Source organism: Monodelphis domestica, chromosome 6, assembly GCF_027887165.1.
Source record: "Monodelphis domestica isolate mMonDom1 chromosome 6, mMonDom1.pri, whole genome shotgun sequence".
NCBI lineage: Eukaryota > Metazoa > Chordata > Mammalia > Didelphimorphia > Didelphidae > Monodelphis > Monodelphis domestica.
In genome coordinates, this window is record NC_077232.1 from 99,079,196 (window position 1) to 99,101,299 (window position 22,104).

Below are 22,104 nucleotides of genomic sequence, written 5' to 3' on the forward strand. Positions count from 1 at the left end.
TAGCACCATAGAAAAATGAGAACAACTTTTCTACCAGATATGATCTCATTTTATTACCAAAAGAGTGATCAGAAGAATAAAATATGTGAAAAGGAATGAAATACTAAAGGAAGCTGAGGCTACTAGAGATAGAGGCAGCAAAGGGTGGATAACAGGATTTCCTTCCAGATTTGAAGTTAGTATTTTCTTTAAAAGAAGGACAACCAAAACCCACTATTTTTCTATTAAACATTATTATCCCTGATGAACAGATAGAAATATTTTCAATGCATAGGTTTTTAATAGGTGGAGGCTATAAATAAAACATTTCCTTACCTTTGATTAAAGAAGGTATCAGAGTTGTTCTCCCAGATCATCTATTTAAAGAGGTAGCCCAAGGTGGACACCTCATAATTTCCCATTGGCTATAAAACATCTCTTTCCCACTTCCCCTAGAGCTCCCCTTGATTTTTCAGCTTTTTCTTTTGTCTTGTCTCCCACATTAGACTTGAAATAGATGGGTAGAACAATAGACACTTAAATAAATAACATAACTAATTATTTATTAAGCTAAGGGAAAGGAAGGAAGGGAATTGGGAAGATCAAAACTTATATTATTATATGTTATATTCTTTCAACAGACTGTAAGATTTTTGGGGGCAGGGATTGCCTTTTGATTCACTTTGTATCACTGGCACTTAGCACAGTACCTGACACATAATAGGTGCTTAAATTTTTTATTGATTATTGACTAATTTAAAATAGTAACTCATGCTTTATAATTACTGCCAAATTCTGAATGTTGAAAAACAGCTACTTAATATTTATGTCTCTTAGTAAATCAAAATGGAGTATTACAAAGAAAATAGAAAAAAAAATTAATACCTTTTGAAAGCTTATTAAGAGGTAAGGTGAAGTGGGATAAATTTTTTATAATTTAAGAGCAATGAGATCTGTCACTAGAACACTGATTATATTCAAATAAAAATTTAATATTCTTTATTCTAGAATCCATGCTTCTCTAACTTTTGAGATAATGTCTAGTATCTTTAACATAAGTTTTTTATTCTAAAGAACTTTTTACATGACTAATATTTTAAAATAAGTTCATCTTTAATGAAAAAAAATACAATACCTTTTCCAGTTCTCTTGGTATTCGCATACACGTGTATACTCTCTCTCTTCTTTCTGTATATTTTGCCTCATTATGTTCAAGGAAGTACCCTCTTGTTAGTTCAGCACTGAGGAACCTCAACAATGAAAGCTCTAGAGAAAAATAAAGTGACAAAACAGAAAGAACAGTCAACAAGTTCTTATAGAGTAATTTATAATTTAATTAAGAAAGATCCATAGTACACAGATGAAAAAATTGGAAAACAATAGAAGGCAATATATAATTCAGCACTTAGCACCGCACATAGTTGAATGTTCCTGGATAGATGTTGAAAGAAGTGCTAGATCCAATAAAAATTTATTAAGGACCTATTATGTGCAAGGCACAGTGTGCTAGGCACTGGGTGAATATAACATGTAAACAGGTAAATACAAACATGATAATCTGAGCAGGGAGAGAGCACTCACAAGTCAGAGATCTGAGAAAGAAGGTGGCATCTGAGTTGTGCCTTGAAAGGAGTAAAAGTTTTGAAGAGACATAAGAGATATTAATATATTTCAGGGAAAGGAGGCAACCTGTACAAAAGAAAGTCAGAAATAGTATGTCTAGTTCTAAGAGCATCAAAGAAGCCAGACAGAATGCTTAAATAGGAATAATGTGAATAAATATGGAAAAGCCAAGGTAAAGTATTTTGCATTTTATTTCAAAGCAAGAGGAAACTCCAGAAATATTTTGAGCAGAAGAATGACAATGTAATACTCAATCTTTAGAAAGATTACTTAGGCAGTCATGCCAAGGGCAGATTGGAAAGGAGAGGAACTAGAAGTAGCCAGATCAATTAGCAAGTTCCTTCAATAGTCCAAACAAGAAGTCTTGAAAGCATGAATTAGGATGGTGACAAGGAAGGCAGTGAAAATTATGAGAAATGCTACATGTACTTCAGTAACCCAGTGGGTATGGGAAAAGATGAAGAATTAAGAATTATTTAAAGGCTGGATATAGAGATTTGGGAGTCATCTAGAGACAGTAATTGAATCCAGGGGAGCTGATGAAGTGGACCCAGGACAGAGCCATGAGGGAGATGGACAGACATGATTATATGACAAAAATTTATTTCACACCCTGGACTAGGGAAGTCAGAAAAGGCTTTGTGGAAAAAAGTAAAATTAGCTTAACCATGAAAGTAGCACAGAACTTTGATGACATAAACAAAGAGAGAGAAGGAGTGTGTGTTAAGAATATTTAAAATAGCAAGGAAGTATGCTAAGCAGAAAGAGATAATTCCACTTGAGCATTCTTTAATTTGGTCCTGAGCAATTTTCACTTGACATTTTATAAGTTCTTTCTTTCTAAGTAGTCCTCAAAGCTGCTAACAAAATTCTTCACATACTGCTTTTACTTTATCCAAAGGCTACACTTGTACTTGTATAGATAGGGACTCTTCCTTTGCCTTAAGAATCAGGACCAAATTCTTGTGTCAAGTTCTATATAACACCATTCCTTCCTTTACACTTTTCTATTTCCCTTTCCTCTGTTCTTCCTAAGAAAATTAATTCTTGTCATCAATAGAATTTTAGAATTGGAAGGGCCTTCAGACATCCTCCAGTCAATATCCTTATTTTACAGATAAGGAAACTAAAACCCAAAGAATGTAAGATCAAGGTCATATTATCAATGAAGGTACAAAACTGTAAAGAAAACCCCGTATTTTTTATACCACTCTCCTACTTTCAAGACTTAAAAAAAAAATTAGACTTTTTACAAGATATACCTTAGTAAAGTTTCAGTTAATCCTCAGAGTTCACTGAGTCTAATTCCCCCTTTTCTCCCTCTCAATATATGAAAAATCCCAAATCTACTCCGAGTTCTAGACAAACTATAAACATTCTTCATCTGTCTTTGCCTTCACTTCTATTGTTGGTTTTGTGGACATTTTACTAGATGTGATATGCCTTTTCTAAAGGCTTGGGCAAAAAACAAGACAACTTTAATTTTTATCATAGGATTCCAGCTTTAGAGAAGTTATCTAAAATTGGATGTTTTAGAGCCCAAGCTCCCTATTTTACAGATAAAGAGATGAAATGACTTGTCTGGAGACTCCCAGATTGAGTGGTTTTCCTGACTTTAATGTAGGCTTTACACACTACAGCATCCTGCCTTCTCTGATAAAAGGACAAAATATCCATTTCAATAGGACCCCTATAAAACACAGATATCAGGAAGTCCAATATCAAATTCATACATTTATGGAAACTGTGTAAATAATGGCACAGCCCAGTGAAGTATTAAAAAGTGTCCAAGGATCCTGAATTGCTGTTGATCTGTTTCCTTATTCATAAAAGAATTGGGGAAAACAGAAAAAGACTAGAAGAAGTTACAGGAAGAAGAGAGAATTGAAAGTCTTTAGTCCTGGAATCAGAAGACCTGGATTCAAATTCATATTTTAACAATTATTAATTACCCCTGGTTTGACAAGTCATTTTACCTCAGCTTCAATCTGATTTTTAAAAACAGGAATAATATTATTTGCATTACCTATATCACAGGAGTATTGTGAAAAAAATTCTTAGTTAAATGTCAAATGCTATATAAGTAAATTATTATTACATTAAAGGAGCCATGGGAGTGGTAAGCATTAGTTAGAACAGAAAAGTCTGGAACAAAAAGATCAAATGAATGGTAAACAACCACTTGCACCTCAATACTTATAAAGGCAGGGAAGTGATTTTATTTTAGAAGCTTTTCTCTAAAAATAAGTTAATATTTAAAGCTTTCTATAAAAAACTGGATCCCCAAACTTCTACTTTTTACCAGTTTCCAGATTGACATTTATTGTAATAACAAGGTACATTGTAACAGATCTATTATATTGCCAGATATTTGTTTTAAGGATTATGGATAGGTTTATTCATTATGACACTTCAGTTCTCTAATGACAAAAAGATGGGTATACTCATTTATGACAATCTGCATTGAGTTACTGCCAATATGACAGCTTAAATTTGCATAATGTAACAACAAAATAATAAAATTGCATATAATTACCAACTTCAGGACTTAAAATGTTTCCAAATAAGAAGATATATTTCACCTCACCACTACCCATACACACTTAAAAAAAAATCTCTTGCCTTTTGTCTTAAAATGTATTAGTTCTAAGGCAGAAGAGCTATAAGGGTTAGGCAATTGGGATTATTAAGTGACTTGTTCAGGATCTCAAAGGTAGGAAGTGTCAAGGCTACATTTGAACCTAGGACCTCCCAACTCGAGGTGTAGTTCTATATCCAATCTAGTTGCCCCTACCACTACCCACACTTAAACAGATCAAACCCTGGGGGTTAGGAAAAATAATGGAGCAAATCTATATAATGCTTATGACTCAAAGCCAAAGGCTGAATGACCATTTGGTAATGTTAGAGAGTAGTCATGTTCCAGTATGGTTTAGAATAGAAAGCCTCTGAGGGTCTTTCTAAACCAAAGATTCTGTGATCCAATACTGAGAGCATGCTGGAGCTAGCCCATACCCTAACAGACTTAAATTTTCAGTGAGAGCATTTACACTTTGACTTGATTTATTGTTTTGTTGATTGCCTAGACTTAAGATAGTGATAAACAAAATGCTAATAAATGAGATTAAACTTAAAAATGGGTCAGTCTTTTCAGAGAACCTTTTGTTAAATATTTACCAGCACACCCAGGCCATCTGATTATTTCTTGGATCACTTTAGGAATCAAAAGGTTTTCAGAGAGAATAATAAATCTGAATTTGTTTTAGGAAAAATTCCAAAATCTGACTGGTGTGAACCTGAATCCAAGTATCTATCCTAATATCAATCCATGCAGTATAGTGGACATCATCATTCTGAGAAAGGAGAGGAATGCAAAGTTATTCCTTTTATTTGCCTTGTAACCTGAGGTAAAAAGTCCAATTTATGCTCCTTTACTACACAGAGCAGAATAAATCTGGTTTTCTTTCTCCTTTTGTTCACTGGATCACTGATTCTACTTTATTTCCTTATGATCTTTTCCTGTCAATACCTGGGTTAGCTAGGGCAATAATCTATAAAACAAATCATTACTATCTTCCTTTAATTCTAAATGCTGCTGAAATAGCTGCCATAAGTCACTGGACTGTGTAGGCTGGATTTCCTAGAAATTCATGTTATTTAATCTCAACTTTATCCTCTCTGTGGTGACACAATCCTTTTACTCCTCCATTATTGATTCATTATCTCATTCACTTTGGTAGTGTTTCCAAACCTTATAATCTCAAGACTCTCAAAGACCCCCTCTCCCACTGCCTTTCAGCTGAGGATCATACCTCATATTGCATCAAGAAAATTGAGGTCATTAACTGTAATGTGCCTCTTTTCCTCATTGATAACCATTTCACACCATTCCCCACTAGTCTTTCCTTTACTTAGTTGAAGAGCTGAACTTCTGGTGTCTACTATCATTTCTTTAGTCTCTCTAATCTTCAGTATCTTATCTATTAGTGGTTCCTTTAATACCTACAAGTCCAACCCCCTCTATCCTAAAAAGAAAATGAAACCCAAGTAGATCCTTCTATTCCCATTAGCTATTATTCTATATCTCTCATCCAAATTCTTTGAAAAAGCTGTTTATACTGATTACTTCCATCCTTCTCTACACTGTCTTCTAAACTTTGTTTAAACAGGCTCTAGCTTGATCATTCATCTGAAATTGCTCTTTCCCAAGTTACCAATGATCTCTTAATTGCCAGATCTAATGACCTTTTGTGAATCCTCATCCTTCTTTACTCTTCTGCAGCATATGACACAGTTGACTGCCTTTTTCTGGATCTTCCTCTACCTGACTGTTCCCTCTCAACCTCCTTTGTTGGAATGTGTCAAGCCTCAATTGTGAGTATATCTCAAAGCCCTAGTTTGAGACATCTTTTCTTTTTCATTCCCCCCTTTCAGTCTTACTTAGGATGTACTGAATTCACTTAGAACAGGCTTGAGATAGTTGACTGTTCATTTTTGATGTAAGCATTTACACTTCAGAAATTGGCAAACACTACAAATCAGGGCTTGATTTATTATTTTGTTAGCTATTTAGACTGAAGAAATGAAGGTTCAGGTTACTCTTACCCTCTCCCCCACTATCTCTCTTTCTCTCTGCCTCTCTCTCTCTCTCTCTCAACTCCTGTGATTCCTTGTCAACTAAAGGATCAAAAGTAAAATTCTCTGTTCAGTATTCAAATGCCCTTCAAAACAGAGTTGCATGGATCCCCACTAAAACCTTTTTAGTTTGCTTATACTTTACACTCCAACATTTAATCTTCTATCGAGTGACATGGGTCTCCCTGCTATTTGAACAAAATATTCTATCTCCATCTCCTAATCTGGGCATTTTCTTTTTGTTCTTATATATATATATATATAAAGTTTTATTTCTGGCTTTTCTGGTAGTCCAATTATTCTTAAATTGCCTCTTCTCCCTCTATTTTCAAGTCTATGACCTTGTCGGTGAGATATTTTATGTTCTCTTCTAATTTCTTGGTCTTTTGGCTTTGCTTTATTAATTGCTGCTCGTTTTCTTCCAGTTGGCTGATTCTGACCTTTAAAGCCTGGTTTTCCTTTTCAATTTGGTCAAACTGGTTTTGTAGATACGTGAATTTCTTTTGCATTATTTCCCACTTTTCCTCCCAGAAGGTGTCCATCTTTTTGATCATTTCCAATTCAAATTCTTCATGGGTTTGTGGAGAGTTTCCATTTCCTTTGGAAGGTTTCGGAGCATTTGCTTGTGTTTCCTCTTCTATCTCCTCTGTATTTGTATTTTTGCTCCATAAAATGTGTCCAAAGTCGCCCCCTTCTTCTTGTTTTTCTTGGAGTGTTGAGGCTTTTCTGTGCTGTTTGCCATCTCTATCTGAGTGGGGAGGTCTAGCTTTTCTTATCTCTGTCTGGTGTTCAGAGGCTTTAGCCCCAGGCAAATTGTCCCTTCGCGGGTGTTACTGCTCTCAGATCCCTCCCAATGCTTCTTCCTTGCCTTACTCCAATGCTCTGAGCCTGGCTTTGCACTGTCCCCGAGGTATCTCAGAGCCTTTGTGGGCCAGAGAGGCCTGCACTCTGAGGGGGGAGGGGCTGAGGCTTCGTGGAGCTCCGAGGGCTCCTGATAGGATTAACTTCCCCTGGGTTGGATTGAGTGTGTCTTAAAGCAGGGACCTTCCTGAGACTTGGATGGAAGGATCCAGCCAGGGGGCTACAGGCTCCCCTCTGTCTCTCTCTGTTTCCCTGCTGTCTGGGTGCCCCCGCGACTGGCTCAGGTTGTTTTCAGGGTGCGGCCTTCAGAATAGCTGGCCCTGGGGTCCTTTTACTGGCTCTTAGGTTCCCGCTGCTGCCTCGGACTCAGCGCTCTGGGTTGGGGGGATGGGTCCTGGGACCTTCCTTCTGCCTATCCCTTAGATCCGAGTGATCGCGGGTTCTGGCTTTTGGGGGGCCATACCTTTTGATCCAGGTCCAGGAGGAGGGTTCCCTGGATTTATCCTGTTGTTTGTTTTGAATTTCGGTGTCCTAGGAGCATACAGTTTGAGATCGGTAAGGAAGGGGTTTCTGGAGATCTGAACTTTAGCTCTCTCTAAGCCGCCATCTTGACCAGAAGTCTCTTATTTTAAGTTTTAAAAAAATTATCATGCAAAATACTTCCAAATTGATCATTGTTGTAAGAGCATGCTCCTACAAAAAATCTGTACATTTTCAAATGGCTTTCCTTCATGCTGATGAAGTTCTCCTTCCTCTACTCTGTCCCTGGGATTTTCCAGTTTCCTTTTAGTTCCACTAAAAGCTCTTCTGAAGGAAGCCTTTCAAAATTCTTTTAAATTCTAGTATCTTCTCTATTTTGATTAATTCCTATTTATCCTATATATAGCTTGCATGTACACAAGTTGTTTACATGTTGCACCCCCTATTAGTTTGGGAACTCCTCAAGGGTGGGAACTAACTTTTGCTTGGCACACAGTAAGCATTTAATAAATGCTAAATGCTTACTGACAGAGAAAATATTAATAATGCTAATAATCCAGATTAAACTTAATGGTCATAGTACATTTCCCACTTTTTGTTGTTTGTTTTTTTTTCCCCCTAGAGAATCAGCTATTAAACATTTGTTAGTACTCTCCTGCTTGGTGATCTCATCAGCTCTCATGGGCTCAACTGGCATCTCTTTATAGATGTCTTCCATATCTACATATGTAGACTCGATCTTTACTCCTCTGTTCCAAGCGTTAATCACCAACTGCCTACTGAGTATTTCAACTGGCTGTCCCAAAGATATCTCAAAATAAACATTTCCATGTATGAACTCATCTTTCACTCTAAACCCAGTACTCTCCCAAACTCTTCCCAATGGGAAACTATGTTAAATCCTTTGTTCTAACCTAGAACTGAACAAGAGGTTAAGTAGACAACTGAGGGCAATAGGAAAAGAAACCTCCAGCTCAAAAAGTTAGTCTCATAGCAAGAGACAAGTGTTAGCCTATGAGGCTCTGTGTTTGGAGGTGGCAAAAATGAAGGGGTCCCTTAAGAAGGTCCCAGAGTGGTCAGAAAGTTCTAGTATAGGGAATTTAGAAGCTATGGAGAACATTAGTGCTCAGTGGAGAGGGTGCTACAGAACTCAGACTAGGATACCCCAAACCTAAAGGCTGTGAGGGCTGGAAAACTATTTTTCTGATATGAAAAGAAGGTCCTGAAGATTCAACACTCTGATTGGGAACAGAAAGCCTAAAACTGGGAGATGTTTGATGCAGAACAAGATTAAGCAAGACCAACTGTCCCACTCAAAATGGCACCAGGGGACAGGGCCTGGCTTTGAAAAAAGATCCAGTTTAAGAACTAATTCTAGAGAAGTGAATAAATAAAACATATCAATAGTTTATAAAACTATTGTAGATCTAGAGATTCCCAAAAGAAGAAATAAGTAATTCCATCATGACTGCAAAGAGAATTTAAAATAAACGAAGCAAGAGATAAAAAATGAAATAACAGCTATAGAAGAAAGAATGAAGAGAATAACTTATCGAGGAAATGGGAACTCTAAAAACTAGAATAGACCAAACACAAATCACAATCCCTGAGAGAAAAAATATTAAAACAAAATCAAAAGTTTAAAGAAAATAGAAAAAAAGTAACTGTAAAATAAACAATTGACAAGGAAAAAAAGGCCAACAAGAGATAAATTGAGAATCATTACACTCTGAAAACCATGATTTAATTATAAAAGGAAAATGCTCAGATCTATTAGCATCAGAGGACAAAGTGAAGGTAGAAAGATTCCATTGACTGTTACTTGGATCAAGCCTTAAAAGGAAAATTTCCAGGAATGTCAAAGTCAAAATTGAGAACAAAAAATACTGCAAGCATACAAAAAGAAGTAGTTCAAGCTTAAAGGAACTAGAGTCAGGATTATTCAAGACCTGGCAACTTCTAAGATGATTCTGGTATAACATATTCCAAAAGAGATAATAAGTTGACAACCAAGAATAACTTGCAAACCTGAATATTATCCTACAGAAGAGGGGAAAAAATTAGTTTTTAACAGTATAAAGGCCTTTCAAACATTTCTTTTTTAAACTCTTATCTTCTGCTTAGAATCAATACTGAGTATCAGTTCCAAGGCAGAAGAGTGGTAAGGGCTAGGAAATTAGGGTTAACTAATTGTCTGAGGCCAGAATTGAACCTAGGGTCTCCTATCTCTAGACTGGTTACTTTATCCACTGAACAATCTAAGCTGCTTCTATTTTCAAACATTTCTGGTAAAAAGATGAGAGCTGAGCAGGAGCTTTTAAATAAAAATACAAGGGTCCAAATAAACCTAGAAAGGTAAATTTATCTGAGCAGTTGGTACCATTATACTATGATGTAGTCCTAAAAGTTTAATATGGGGAGAAGGAACATAGTATCCCTTTTGAAGTTTAATATCCTTAAAGCATATGGTAAGAGTAGTAAAATAAGAAAAAATAGGACTCTAGGGGTAGACTAGTTTTGTTTTAAGAGAAAAGAGAAGACAAGAGGATATACTAGTGGAGAAAAAAAACAAAAAACCAAGAAGGAGCTTGAACTTGCTACTTCTTATAATTGTTGGGAATGAGAAGTAGAATATACAGAATATTCAAACATGGATGAAAGTCTGGTAGAAGGAATGACATAAGATGAACTTATCTGAAACAATCAAAGGAATGTTGAAAACACAGATACAAATGGTTTGTATAGAAAACATAGAACTCATCAAGGAAACAAACAGGCATAGGGAGGGAACTGTTAAAAGAATACTACATTGATACAACTCTTCTCTCTAGGTTTTTGGAACACCAATTTCCCTGCTCTTTCTTCTATTTGATCCTAAGTTCTTTGCTATATCCTCCTCCAGATCATGCCCTCTAACCATAGATGTTCCTCAGGGTTTGGTCCTGGATCCTCTTCTCTTCTCCCTATATACTACTTCATTTGGAGAGCTCATCAGCTCCCACAGATTTAATGACCATTGCTATGTTGATGATTCTCAAACCATCCTTTTCTAAACCAGTTTCTATACCGACTTCCAGTCTCACATCTCCAAATGCCTTTTGAACATCCCAAACTGGATATCCAGTAGATGTCTTAAACTCTTTATGTCCAAAATGTATTATCCTTTCTCCTAAACTCTGCCCCATACATTGCTGTAGAGAACAAAACCATCTTCTCAGTCCCTTAGACTTTGAAACCTAGGAGTAATATTGAATTTCTCATTATCTTTCATCTCCCTATATCCAAGTTGTTGCCAAGTTCTATTATATACCTTTGTGACATCTCTCTAATATGTTTCCTCTTCTAATGCAGACCCTTATCACTTTATGCCTCCATTATTGTAATAGCTTGCCAGTGGGTCTGCCTGACTAAAATCTCCCTACTTAGATCCATTCTCCATTCAGCCACAAGATGATTTTTCCTAAAATGCACATTGGATCATGTTATCACTCTATTCAATTAACTTCAGTGCTTCCCTATTACCACTAGGAGATCATTTGAAATGCTCTGTTTGGTACTTAGAACTCTTCATAAACTAGCCCCCCTCCTACTTTTCCAGGCTTCTTACATATCTGGTTCTCCTAAACATACTCTTTAATCCAGTGCCAATGGCCTCCTCAGTGTATCATGAACAAGACACCTCATCTCTTGGCTTTGGGCATCTTCTCTGGCTGGCCCTCATGTCTGAAATATTCTCCCTCCTTTATTCCAAGTACTGAATTCCCTGGTTTCCTAAACCCCAATGAAAATTCCAACTTCTACCAGAAATCTTCCCTAATCCCACTCAATCCCAATGCTTTCTCTCTTTAATTATTTCCTATTCACTATAGGTAGATTGTTTAGCATATATTTGTTTGCATGTTGCCTCCCCTATTATACTGTAAGCTCCTACTGGGCAGGAATTGTCTTTTGTTTCTTTTTGTATTCTCAGTACTTAGCAAAGCACCTGGTCCACAGTAAGCACTTTAAGTGTTTGTTGATTAACTGATTGAAGGAAGGAAACAAGGAAAACAAACTTCTTAATATTGAAGGGGGATTTGAAAGAGAGAAAAAAGAAAAGAACTAAAATTTAAGGAAGTAAGATATAATTTCTCTGACAATTGGAGAATGGTTGAGGAAATTCTGGTATATGAATGTAATGGAATATTATTTACCAGTAAGAAAGGGCAGAAGAGATGATTTCAGAGATTCTTTAGTAGCATAAAAAGACAAAGTGAGCAGAACCAGGAGAATAATTTATAGAACAACAAATACTTTTAAAGAAACACACCTTTAAAAGATTTGAATCAATGTAACATGTCTAACCATATCTTCAGAGGATCTTTGATGAAGCATGTCATCTACCTCCTAATAAAGAAAAAGTTAATAAAGAGACATAATTTTGTACATAGCCATTGTATAGACTCTTCTTGCTTGACCAAGCTTATTTGTTACTGTTTTTTTCTTTCTTTCTTTTTCTCATTTTTTAATGAAGGTGAGGTGGTCTGGGAGAGAGGGCTTTAGCAGCAATAATACCAAAAAGAAAAAGGGGGGGGGGGTCATAAACATTTTTTTAAATGAACAGAAAAGAACAAAAGGAAGTATAAACAGGAAAATTTTTGAAAGCAACATGTAGAACTTATTACTAAAAAGAAGCTCTTACACTCAATATTTAAGTTCAGAATTTTAAAATTAAGCATTTCTCTCATGTCTCCTTTGTACATGCACTACCATAGTTCAGACCCTTACAGCCTCTCTTTTGAACTACTGCAACAGTTCTCCCTCATCATTCTATTTGTTTCTCCTGCCTTAAATTTCTCTCTTTGCTGCCAAACTATTATTTCTAAACTATACATAGGTCTAAGCACTCATTTTCCTGCTCAGTAAAATCAAGGGACTCATTATTTCTAGAATCAAATATAAAATTTACTTAGACATTTTAAAGCCCTTCACAGCCTGGCTGAAAATTATTTTTCTACCTTTCCAGTCTTATTATAATTTAGATACTCTCTAGTCCAAATACAATGTGCTTCAAACATGACGTGCTATTTCTCCAACATCTCTGTGCCTTTTCACAAACTTTCCCCTGTTTGAAATATATTCCTTCCTCATACTTTCCTCCTAGAATTCATAGTTTTCTTTGAGGCTTAAAGATCATTTCCAACGGAGGCCTAATCCACAACACTACCACCCACAAATGCCAGTGCCTCCACTCTAAATTATCATGTATTTTGTATCTACTTATACATGTACATAGTATGTATATTGTGTCCTCATACCAAACATAAATTACTGGTGGGTAAAGAGTATTTAATTTTTTTTCTTTGTATCTCAAGTGCCTGCTACATAGTAACTGCTCAATAAAGCTAAACTGATTATCTCCTAAGAACATATGTTTTGTTTTTTTTACAGAGTATAATTATAAATATTCTTACATGTATCTATACTCTTTGATATGATTATGTCCCATGATTTTGGACAGAGTAATGCAGTAAGTCATTTTTATGGCTCAACTTTCTTTACCAAAGGAAATATTTTAATATTTTTTGTTGGGGCCATCCTTATTTTTTTCATTAGTTAGACCATGTGTTAGAGAGTAATCTTTTACTGTTTTCACTTTAAGACAAAAAAAAAGTATTGATAATTAATATATTTTTCACCAAAAACTAGAGGAAAGGTACTACCAACTATGTTGTCTTTTCATTTTTAATTACTAGGAAAAAGTGCTTCCATATTTTATAAATATCATGCCTTTCCCAGTTTGACAATTTTACCCGAGGCACCATATTAATTATAAAAACTAAGTTAGTTCTTTTGCATCTTGAACTATTTTAGGTCTTACCAATTTGGGTTAAATATGTGGAGATGAGGAAGTACACAATGTGTATATCCTGGGGATAATAAGGCCAATTTGGAGAGAAGCGGTAAAAATAAACATGAAAAAATAAAGTTGCGTCAGACCATAGAAATCCTTGAGTTTAAGGAAATTAATTTGAATTATCCTCAGTAGGCAAAAAGGAAAAAAGTTGTCAGGGACTTTTTTAGTAGAAGAGTGAGTGATCTGACTAGATCTCTGTATAACAAAGATGAGTAACAACGGGCTAGAAAACGAATTAATAGGCAAGGAAGGTGAGAAAATCTCTGTAGACAAGGGAGGTGAGAAGGATAATGTAATGATTTAAATGGATGGTTATACCTATATTAGGTGGTGGTAGTGGAAAGGGATAGATATGAAATTCTTGGGAGAAAAAATGTTGATGGCTTGAGGAGCTACTGTCTCCACTTTCTGATTCTTAGAAAAAACACTTTGCAACCTCTGTATAGTAAGATTTGTTGCACATCAGGGCTGCTTCTATCTCTTTGACAATGTGAACCATAAATTTTCAGAATCTACTCAGTAATATGGTTTTCTTATCACTTCTATAAACAATATTGGGCATTTAGATCTATCATTTGGATGCTCTTCACACAATGCCTTTTGATTTACAATAATTTTTCTTAATCTTGACATATTAATCTGACTGCTATCAAATGAACTTTTGGGCTCTCTTCTTGACTACTTTAGCTTGAGGCAAACATGTTGCTGGAAATGCCAAAGGGGAGAAGATGGAAGGGGAGAGAGACAGACACAAAGATAGAGCTTATATAAAAATATTCTTCAAAATCAAATATTCTCAAGCTCATTGAGACTTTAAACGATACACTGTCAGACATCTGAATAATATTTTTCATTTAACTTGAGTTCAAATTTACTTGACTAAAGAATCTGTGAATTTAAGTACAGATTAGCTTCTCAGTATAGTAGCAAATACATTTCACTTGCTTAGATTAGACTTGTGCTTATTCCAGGCTACCAGATAAAAAGGTACAGTGTTTACCAGCCAGTGTTATGAATAAGCTTATCTTCCTTTGTAAATGATCTACAAAGTCATCCAGGGACTATAACTTCACTAACAAGTTCTAGGATCATAGATATAGAGCTGGAAGAGACCTCATAAGCCATCTAGTCAAATTCTACCATTTTATAGATTAAGAAAGGGAGGTGCAAAGAGGATAAATGCCTTCACCATGTTTACCCAAATAGTAAATATCAGAGGTTAGGTCTTTTGTTTCTGAATCAAGGTTAGCCATGTGATCCATGAGTTCAGAATAGGTTTACAGTCATATATCTAATGATATAGTATGGATGTATGAATGTCCACATCTGTGAATTTATTGGAGTGGAGAACTCTCATTGAGAAAACTTTTTTTTACTTTTGCAGATCAGTTTTAGGGATATGACTTAGACACTGAGAAGATAACATATGGTCTTTATGTATCAGGAGACCAGTACTTGAACCTTGGAATTACTGACTATGAGTAGGCTCCCTAGCTGCCTCTTAACAATATTATTGACACATTACATGCATTTTACAAATAAGAAGTCTGATGCTCTAAAAAAATTAGAATGACACACAATGAAGCATCTGAGAAAGGACAGGTCTTCCTGACTCCAAGTTCAATTGTACTCTCCATTTCTCAACAATGAATGAACCTTTTCTCCTCTCAGTTTCTCTTCTTTATGTCTGTTTCTTTGGAAAGAAGATTACTTAAAATTTACTACCAAAGCAAAAATTGCAAGAATGTATAGTTGTTTAAAATATATTTGCATAAAGAATCATAACTGGCATTTAGTTAGTACTGTTAGGCTTGCAAGACATATTTTATGAATGATCTTATTTGTCTCCCAACAATGGTACAATAGGTACTATAAGCACTATCCCCATTTTATAGTTGAGGAAACTGAATCTGTAAGTTTATATTTCATATTCATGTAGCTAGGTAATATTCAGAGGCAAGTTTCAAACTCAGGTTTGAATGGCCAATGTCTAGTATTATATCCATCATTTACTTATATAATTTAATATATATAACAGGATATATGAGTAATCCAAGTCCACAAAAAAATCCCAAACTTTTTTTAGTTATTTTCAACAATTTCTATCAAAATATTTTGGAAGAATTACTGACAAGTAGCAAAATTAACTTAACTTTTTTCAACTCTTAGTATCCATCCTTTCTCTCACTCTTTCAAAAGTATAACCAAGTTAGATGGTCAATACTGAAAAAAGCTGAAAGACTGACAAATTATTCACAAACTGCATATCTAGAATATTGTTATGGTATGTTGTCTGATTCAAGTAAACCTTTATAAAAGGCCTACTATTTGCAGAGAGATGAGAGCCAGCAGGATGAAATCATTGGGTCAGGTGTTATATTATTATTATCTTATGCTTATTATCCTCTTATGTGTATTATAATTTGTTCTCCCAAAGGGCAAATGAAAAGATTGGTAGTTATTGGCTCAAGAATGGGAAAGAGAAAAAGTACAAGAACTAAAGACATATAGTTAAAGTAACCTGTTGATCAACTCTTCAGAGTTATAAGACCCTACTGATTAACAGATTGCCTTTGGCATTGTGCCCTTTTATGTTCCTGATCACTTAAGGACAGAAATAAAGCCACAAGCCTTTTGAAATGATCAATGAGCACTATCTGCAAGATAATAAAAGCAATGAGCACAGATACCACAACAGAACCAGTATGGTACCTATTTTTAAAGACACTTGGTAGTAGTCACAACTACCTCAAAAAAGATCCACAGAAGATCAAACAATGAATAGCCTTTGCATAAAAAAAAAAAGGATTGCCTTTTTCATATTTTTTAAAAAGTTTAGAAATTACTGCCAGATATTCTCCTGTCTTCCTCCACACTTCCATTCACTGAAATGAAATGCTATTGTAAAGATGAACAAGGATATAGTTAAAAAATACAAACCAAAAAGTGTGGCTTAAATAACATTCTTTGTTTAACACCATTTCTTTGACCATCACTAGTAGTAGTCACATACATATGTGATAGCTAAGAGAAAAATATTTTCCTTTCCTCCCAAAAGAATATCTGCTCTGATAGTGTTCATTAACTGTACTTTAAATATAAGACCAATTGTTGCAATTTAACAGATCAGAGGTTGTATAATGCTGATCAAGTTGAATATAGTGTTTGTGCTTAACACTGTGGTAAACAAACATCTTGATTTGGAGATACAAAGAAGGAAGTAAGAAGAAATGTGGGGTACCTAGGAACAATGCTCACCAAGTGAAAATAGTGGCATTCTATTTTCAAAGGTTCTAAAGACTTAAATTCATTGACAAGTGGTACAGGCACCGTAGCAACTTTTGAAATGTCAAATTTCCTAAAATTCATACATAATTTTAAAGAAACTAAAGTAAAGATTGGCAGCATCTCAATCTGTTTATTGGAGCACTTTTAATCTCTAAATCCAGGCAAATAAAATAGTCAGCCAAAAGGAACATTTAATACCTTTGTCGAATTTAGCTCCTGCCAATTCAGAGAGTAAATACTCCTTTAAAGCAGAAATCTAACAAAATAAGAACATAATAGAAATTGGGATGGTATTGGGAATGAACAATTTAAGATATTCAATAATTTCCTGTGCACTTAAAGCAAAAATGCTGAAGATTTCTCTAGAATTTCACTTCTATTATCACACCAGGCTCTCAAATCATTAAAGTCATAGTAAATCAAATACTAGCTCAATTTCAATGCTAACTTATGGTTTATTAAGTTTTATGAATATAGGGAGTGAATTACAGAAGTTAAAAATGATAGTATTATTAAGCAACTTCTTGATGTGCCAGAATAAAACAGCAGATTAATCATTTCAGTTCTCACGGGTATATATATACAATAATGGTATTGCTACAACAACATTCTCCCTCTTTCTAGGGACAGTGAGGGTATTTGAGGTTACAGTCCAGTCTCTTGACACACAGTAGGTGCTGGGCAAGTCACACATATTGTGTAGAAAGTGCTGATCTGTATGGGTATAAGGAGTAAATCCTTAGATTAGTGAAATAACAGGTCTAGTTCACAAGATCCAGAACACACAAAAGGTAACCAGTGTTTTAAAAGCACTGGTCAAAGATTCTAGAAACTTGGGTACTGGTTCTAGTTTTGTTATTTTCCAGCAGCTCAACTGTGGATAAGTCACTTGAACTAGTTTAAAAGGGCTTGTTTCTTAAAGTGTAGAATAAGCTGAGCTCTATGGTGAGCTCCTTCCATTTCTACAGTTTTATGATTAAAAAATGCCATAACTTAAGAGAATTGTTTTAAAAACAGCAGCTTAGTTTCATTAAAACAAAACAAAACAAAATACAATTAGAATTCAAAAGTTCTCAGTTGGAATTTTACTTGCTCCTTAACTAGCTGGATTATTCTGGGCAAGTACTTTTAAGTTCGATAAGCCTCTGTTTACCTAAGTGTAAAATATCTGTACTCTAATGGGGTTATTGTGAGAATGAAAGGTAATAAATGTAAAATGCTTTATGAAAATAAACAGAATGACATACACAGGTTATTATAATACTACAGGAAAAAAGCAGAAACTAGCTAAACCAAATGGTATTATGCATATGTCCTTATATTTCTCCCTCTCCTCCAAAGAAGCTTAAGTTCTGATTTAGTGAAAATCTGAGGCAAACTAAACTCTACATGAACATTTCTGGGAACGTGGGGGGAAATTAAGCTCTGTTGCTTTTCCTGAGTCTATGCCAATACCTGTCTGCTCCTCTATTATCCCCAAGCATCAACATGACAAAAATTATATCACTTCGATAATTCGAAAATATAGTACACTCCCTACCCACTCCCAATGGAGCCTCAGTTTAGTGAATAGTTTCCCTAAGCTGTGTCTGTGGAGGGGGAGTCATTAGCTGATGACTAAACCTCTGGTGATGACCCTCTCCAAAATTAGCGGGGCTAATTGTTGTATAACAATGATAATTCTCAATTCTACAGAACTTTAAGGTTTAAAAGGCAGTCGCTGACATTAAGATCATCAAAACGATCAAATATGCTCCCGTTTGCCCACGAAATAATTAATATCCTCTGATTGAGGCACACACTTACTTGCCCAATGCTATCCAGATGACAACTTCCTAGAATTTTAATACCTCTTTAAAACAAGCTAACAAAAGCTCACAAAAAACCATCCAAATTCTTCCGGTTTTGGCCCAAATGCTGATCGCAGAGGTGAACTAACTCCTCGGGCTTAGTTACTTCTACAAAGTGTAGCTGTCACCCTTCAGATGTAGGGAGGGCGTCAAAAGGAAAAGGACCTGCAGCTGCAACATAGTAGCTACTCAAAGGGCAGTATCAGGGAAAGGGGCTCCGAGGTCACTTAAATGTAACAATCCTAGAATAACAGTAACAGCAGCGACACCTCTCCGAGCTTTGGGGGCGTTCGGAGTCCCTTGCCCAGCCAAACCCTTGGGAATGCACAAGTCTCCCCACTCCCCAGCTCCTGCCCCGGGACGTGCGTAACCTCTGCCCCAGTCCCTAGCCCAGCCGGAGGTGGCGGTGGCCGCTGCTGAACCGGTTTACGGCCCCGGTAAGGGGCTCGTTCGTCTCGTCCCTCCCGGCGGGCACGGGCCACTCGCGGATAGTCTCCCTCGGCCCGCGGCTCGGGGAAGGGAGGACCAGGCGAAGCTGCTGACCCGAGCTGGTGGCCCGTCCGCCCTGCCTTGCGAGGCCCGCGGCCGTCGCCTCTCACCTGAGCGGCTCCTGCGCTTTTCCCGGTGCCGGTCACTCTCGTAGAAGCCCAGGGTCTCCGTGAGCTGGGGCGGTGGGGGCCCGTTGACGCCGCCACCGCTGCCGCTGCCTCTGACACCGCAGCCGGGGCCCAGAGGAAAGCGGTGGCTGCTCTTGCTGCCACCACCGCCGGGGCCGGGGCCGCCTCCGGTCGGCAGCAGTTCCACCTCGCCGCGATTGTCCCGGTCTTTGCTGTCCCTGCCGCCGCCCGGGGTAGTTGCGGAGCCGGCGGCCGTGTCGCCGACACCCGCCATGTTCGCCGCCTGAACACAACAAACTGTCCCCGACACCTCCTCCTCCTCCTCTTCTCCCTCCCTCTCCTCCTCCTCCCCAACCCCCCCCCTCCCTCCCTTCACTCCAACCCGAGTCCCCCCTCCCTCACCCAAGAAGACTTCGCCTTCAGGCGCCGCGGGCGCGAGCCTTTGGCGTCAATAGCCGCGCGACCTGACGCCGGCACGTAAGAAGACCTTGTCGCGGCCGACGCCGCCATTTTGTTCCGTGAGCGTTGAGCGCTCTGCTGTTCTCTTTATCCGCTGGGCTTCTCTTCTTCCGAACGCCTCCCTAAAGAATTAGGAAAGGGATTCGAAGTTCGTGGAGTTGGGGTCGAGGAGGAAGCCCAGGTCGCGACCCGAGGGCCTGTGAGGAGCCACCTCATCCCGGAACATCCAAACCTGCACACGCTCGGATGAACCATCGGGAGGAGCCTCTCGAGAGTGGCTCATTGCCAGGCCAGATCTCCGAGGTCTCCGCTCCTAGCCCCTTCTCCCGCCTCAGGTGTGGGTCCATGTAGACTAGGAAAAGGACCTTAGAAAGCATCCATCAGTCACTGTCAACAGATATGACGGGCATGGCCGGACACTCCAGGACACACACATGAAAATAGCCCCTGCCTCCTAGGAGCCTACTTTACCAAAAAGGAAAGAGGTTCCTCAAACAGTAAAGTGAAGTGACTCTCTAATCTAAAGGCCAGTCACTCAAGTAGGAAGTTGCAGAGCCCAGATTCAAGTCTTGGTCTTTTTAACACTAGAAGGATCAGGCGCATTCTTGGAGGTATCCTTAGATAAAAATTTGTTTAGTCCTTAGAAGCGTTTCTGCTATTCGACTCCCAACTGGAGCATTCTTCTGTATGGGGCAACTTGGTGGAGTACTCTGCCAGGCCTTAGGAAGATTGGGGTTCAGATGTGGCCTTAGATGCAAGATATGTGTCATTTTGTAAATATTAAATATTATCATTAGTGTTGACTGGGAAAAAACAGAACTATTAAATAGTCAAAATCACTCTTTAATCAAGGGCAAAAGGGGTTCAGTGCTAGTAGGTCTCCACAATAGAGCTGCCTGCCACACACCACTGTGCAGTCAAGAGGATTGAACTGAGGCCACTCTAGTCACTGACCTGAGTGCCACAGTTCTAGATGGACTACAGGGAACAAAAGAAGTTGGGGAAGCTATTGGCAAGGAAAGATGATTGATATATATGTCATGATATAGCTATAAAGAAAATGGGGGTATTCAAACTACATTGACAGGATACAATCAAGATAGGAAAAGGAATCATAGCTAGACACTAGGGTGTAAGAGAAGGGACTATTTACAATGAATACTAAAGGATGGTTCCTCCCCAGTTATGATTCTTGGGAAAGGGTTTTATACAAAAGGGGAGACTACCTAAAACAAAGAGGGTCCTTAGTATATGTTTAGTCTCACCCAACTAGGATTGTCATTCCCCTGAGGGTCTCCCACTCAGTCTGAAACTGCTAGCCTGAGGTTCCCTTCATGGTAGATTCCCATGGGAAAAGGAACAAGTAAACATAGTCATAATGATAAATTATCAGAAACAAATAAAAAAGTGTCCACTGTAGTCTGTAAGAAGGAAAGCAGGTAATAATTTAGAACAATTTCTGTACAAAATGGTTTTAAAAAGAGGAAAGGGTTTGATTTATTAGAAGAGGGTAAACCTTTAACCATTCAGAAAACTTAAGAATTTCTTAATCCAAAAGCATTCTATGTGTTATATTAAATTTTTGTATTTAGAATGGAAAAAAAATTAAGACTATTTTTGGTAAAAATTTTACAGACTACTTTTAATGATTACTTTTTTAAAAATTTATTTAGTCAATTTAGAACATTATTCCTTGGTTACAAGAATCATATTCTTTCCCTCCCCTCCCCCTTCCTGAGGCTGATGCACAATTCCATTGGGCATTACATGTGTCCTTGATCAGAACCTATTTCCATGTTGTTGATGTTTGCACTAGGATGTTCATTTAGAGTCTATATCCCCAGTCATACCCCCCTTGACCCATGTAATCCAGCAGTTGTTTTTCTTCTGTTTCTACTCCCACATTTTTTCCTCTGAATGTGGATAGTGTTGAGTATTTCCTATATCCAACCTCTTTACTCTTCTAGTATATTGATGTTCCCCCCCCATGTGCTTCTTTGTGACATATAAATTTACCCCATTTTGTTTCTTTTCCCATTTCTCTTAATATTAACTTTAAAAAAACTCTTGTTGTATGCATATATATATATATATATTTATGCACACATATACCTATATACATATTTATGTCTGGGCATTTCATCCTATAGTTTGTCAGTATTCCCTCTATATAATTCTTCTAGCTACCCAGTTGATAACAATTTTTAAGAGTTACCAATGTTCTCTTTTCTTGTAGGGATATGTATTATTTTAGCTTATTGGGTCCCTTAAGAAAAGTTTGTTTTTTGTTTTGTTTTTTCCTCCTTTATTAATTACCTTTTGATGATTCTCTTGAGTTCTATGTTTGGGCATCAAATTTGTCTGTTCAGGTATAGTCTTTTCTTTACAAATGCTTGGACTACTTCTATTTTATTAA

The 22,104-nt window shown here is 37.1% G+C and overlaps 1 protein-coding gene across 1 annotated transcript in view; it reads right to left on the reverse strand.

The window, feature by feature from the left end:
- The window catches only part of TAPT1 (transmembrane anterior posterior transformation 1), a 99,243-nt gene extending 79,636 nt beyond the window's left edge, over positions 1-19,607 (reverse strand). Inside the window, exons 1-2 of the mRNA XM_001369374.3 lie at positions 19,212-19,607; positions 1,115-1,245 (exon numbers count right to left, since the gene is read on the reverse strand). Of these exons, the coding sequence (XP_001369411.1) occupies positions 1,115-1,245; positions 19,212-19,503 (423 nt within the window). The 5' untranslated portion in view covers positions 19,504-19,607. The remainder of the gene's footprint in view (positions 1-1,114; positions 1,246-19,211) is intronic.
- Positions 19,608-22,104: the final 2,497 nt, after the last annotated feature.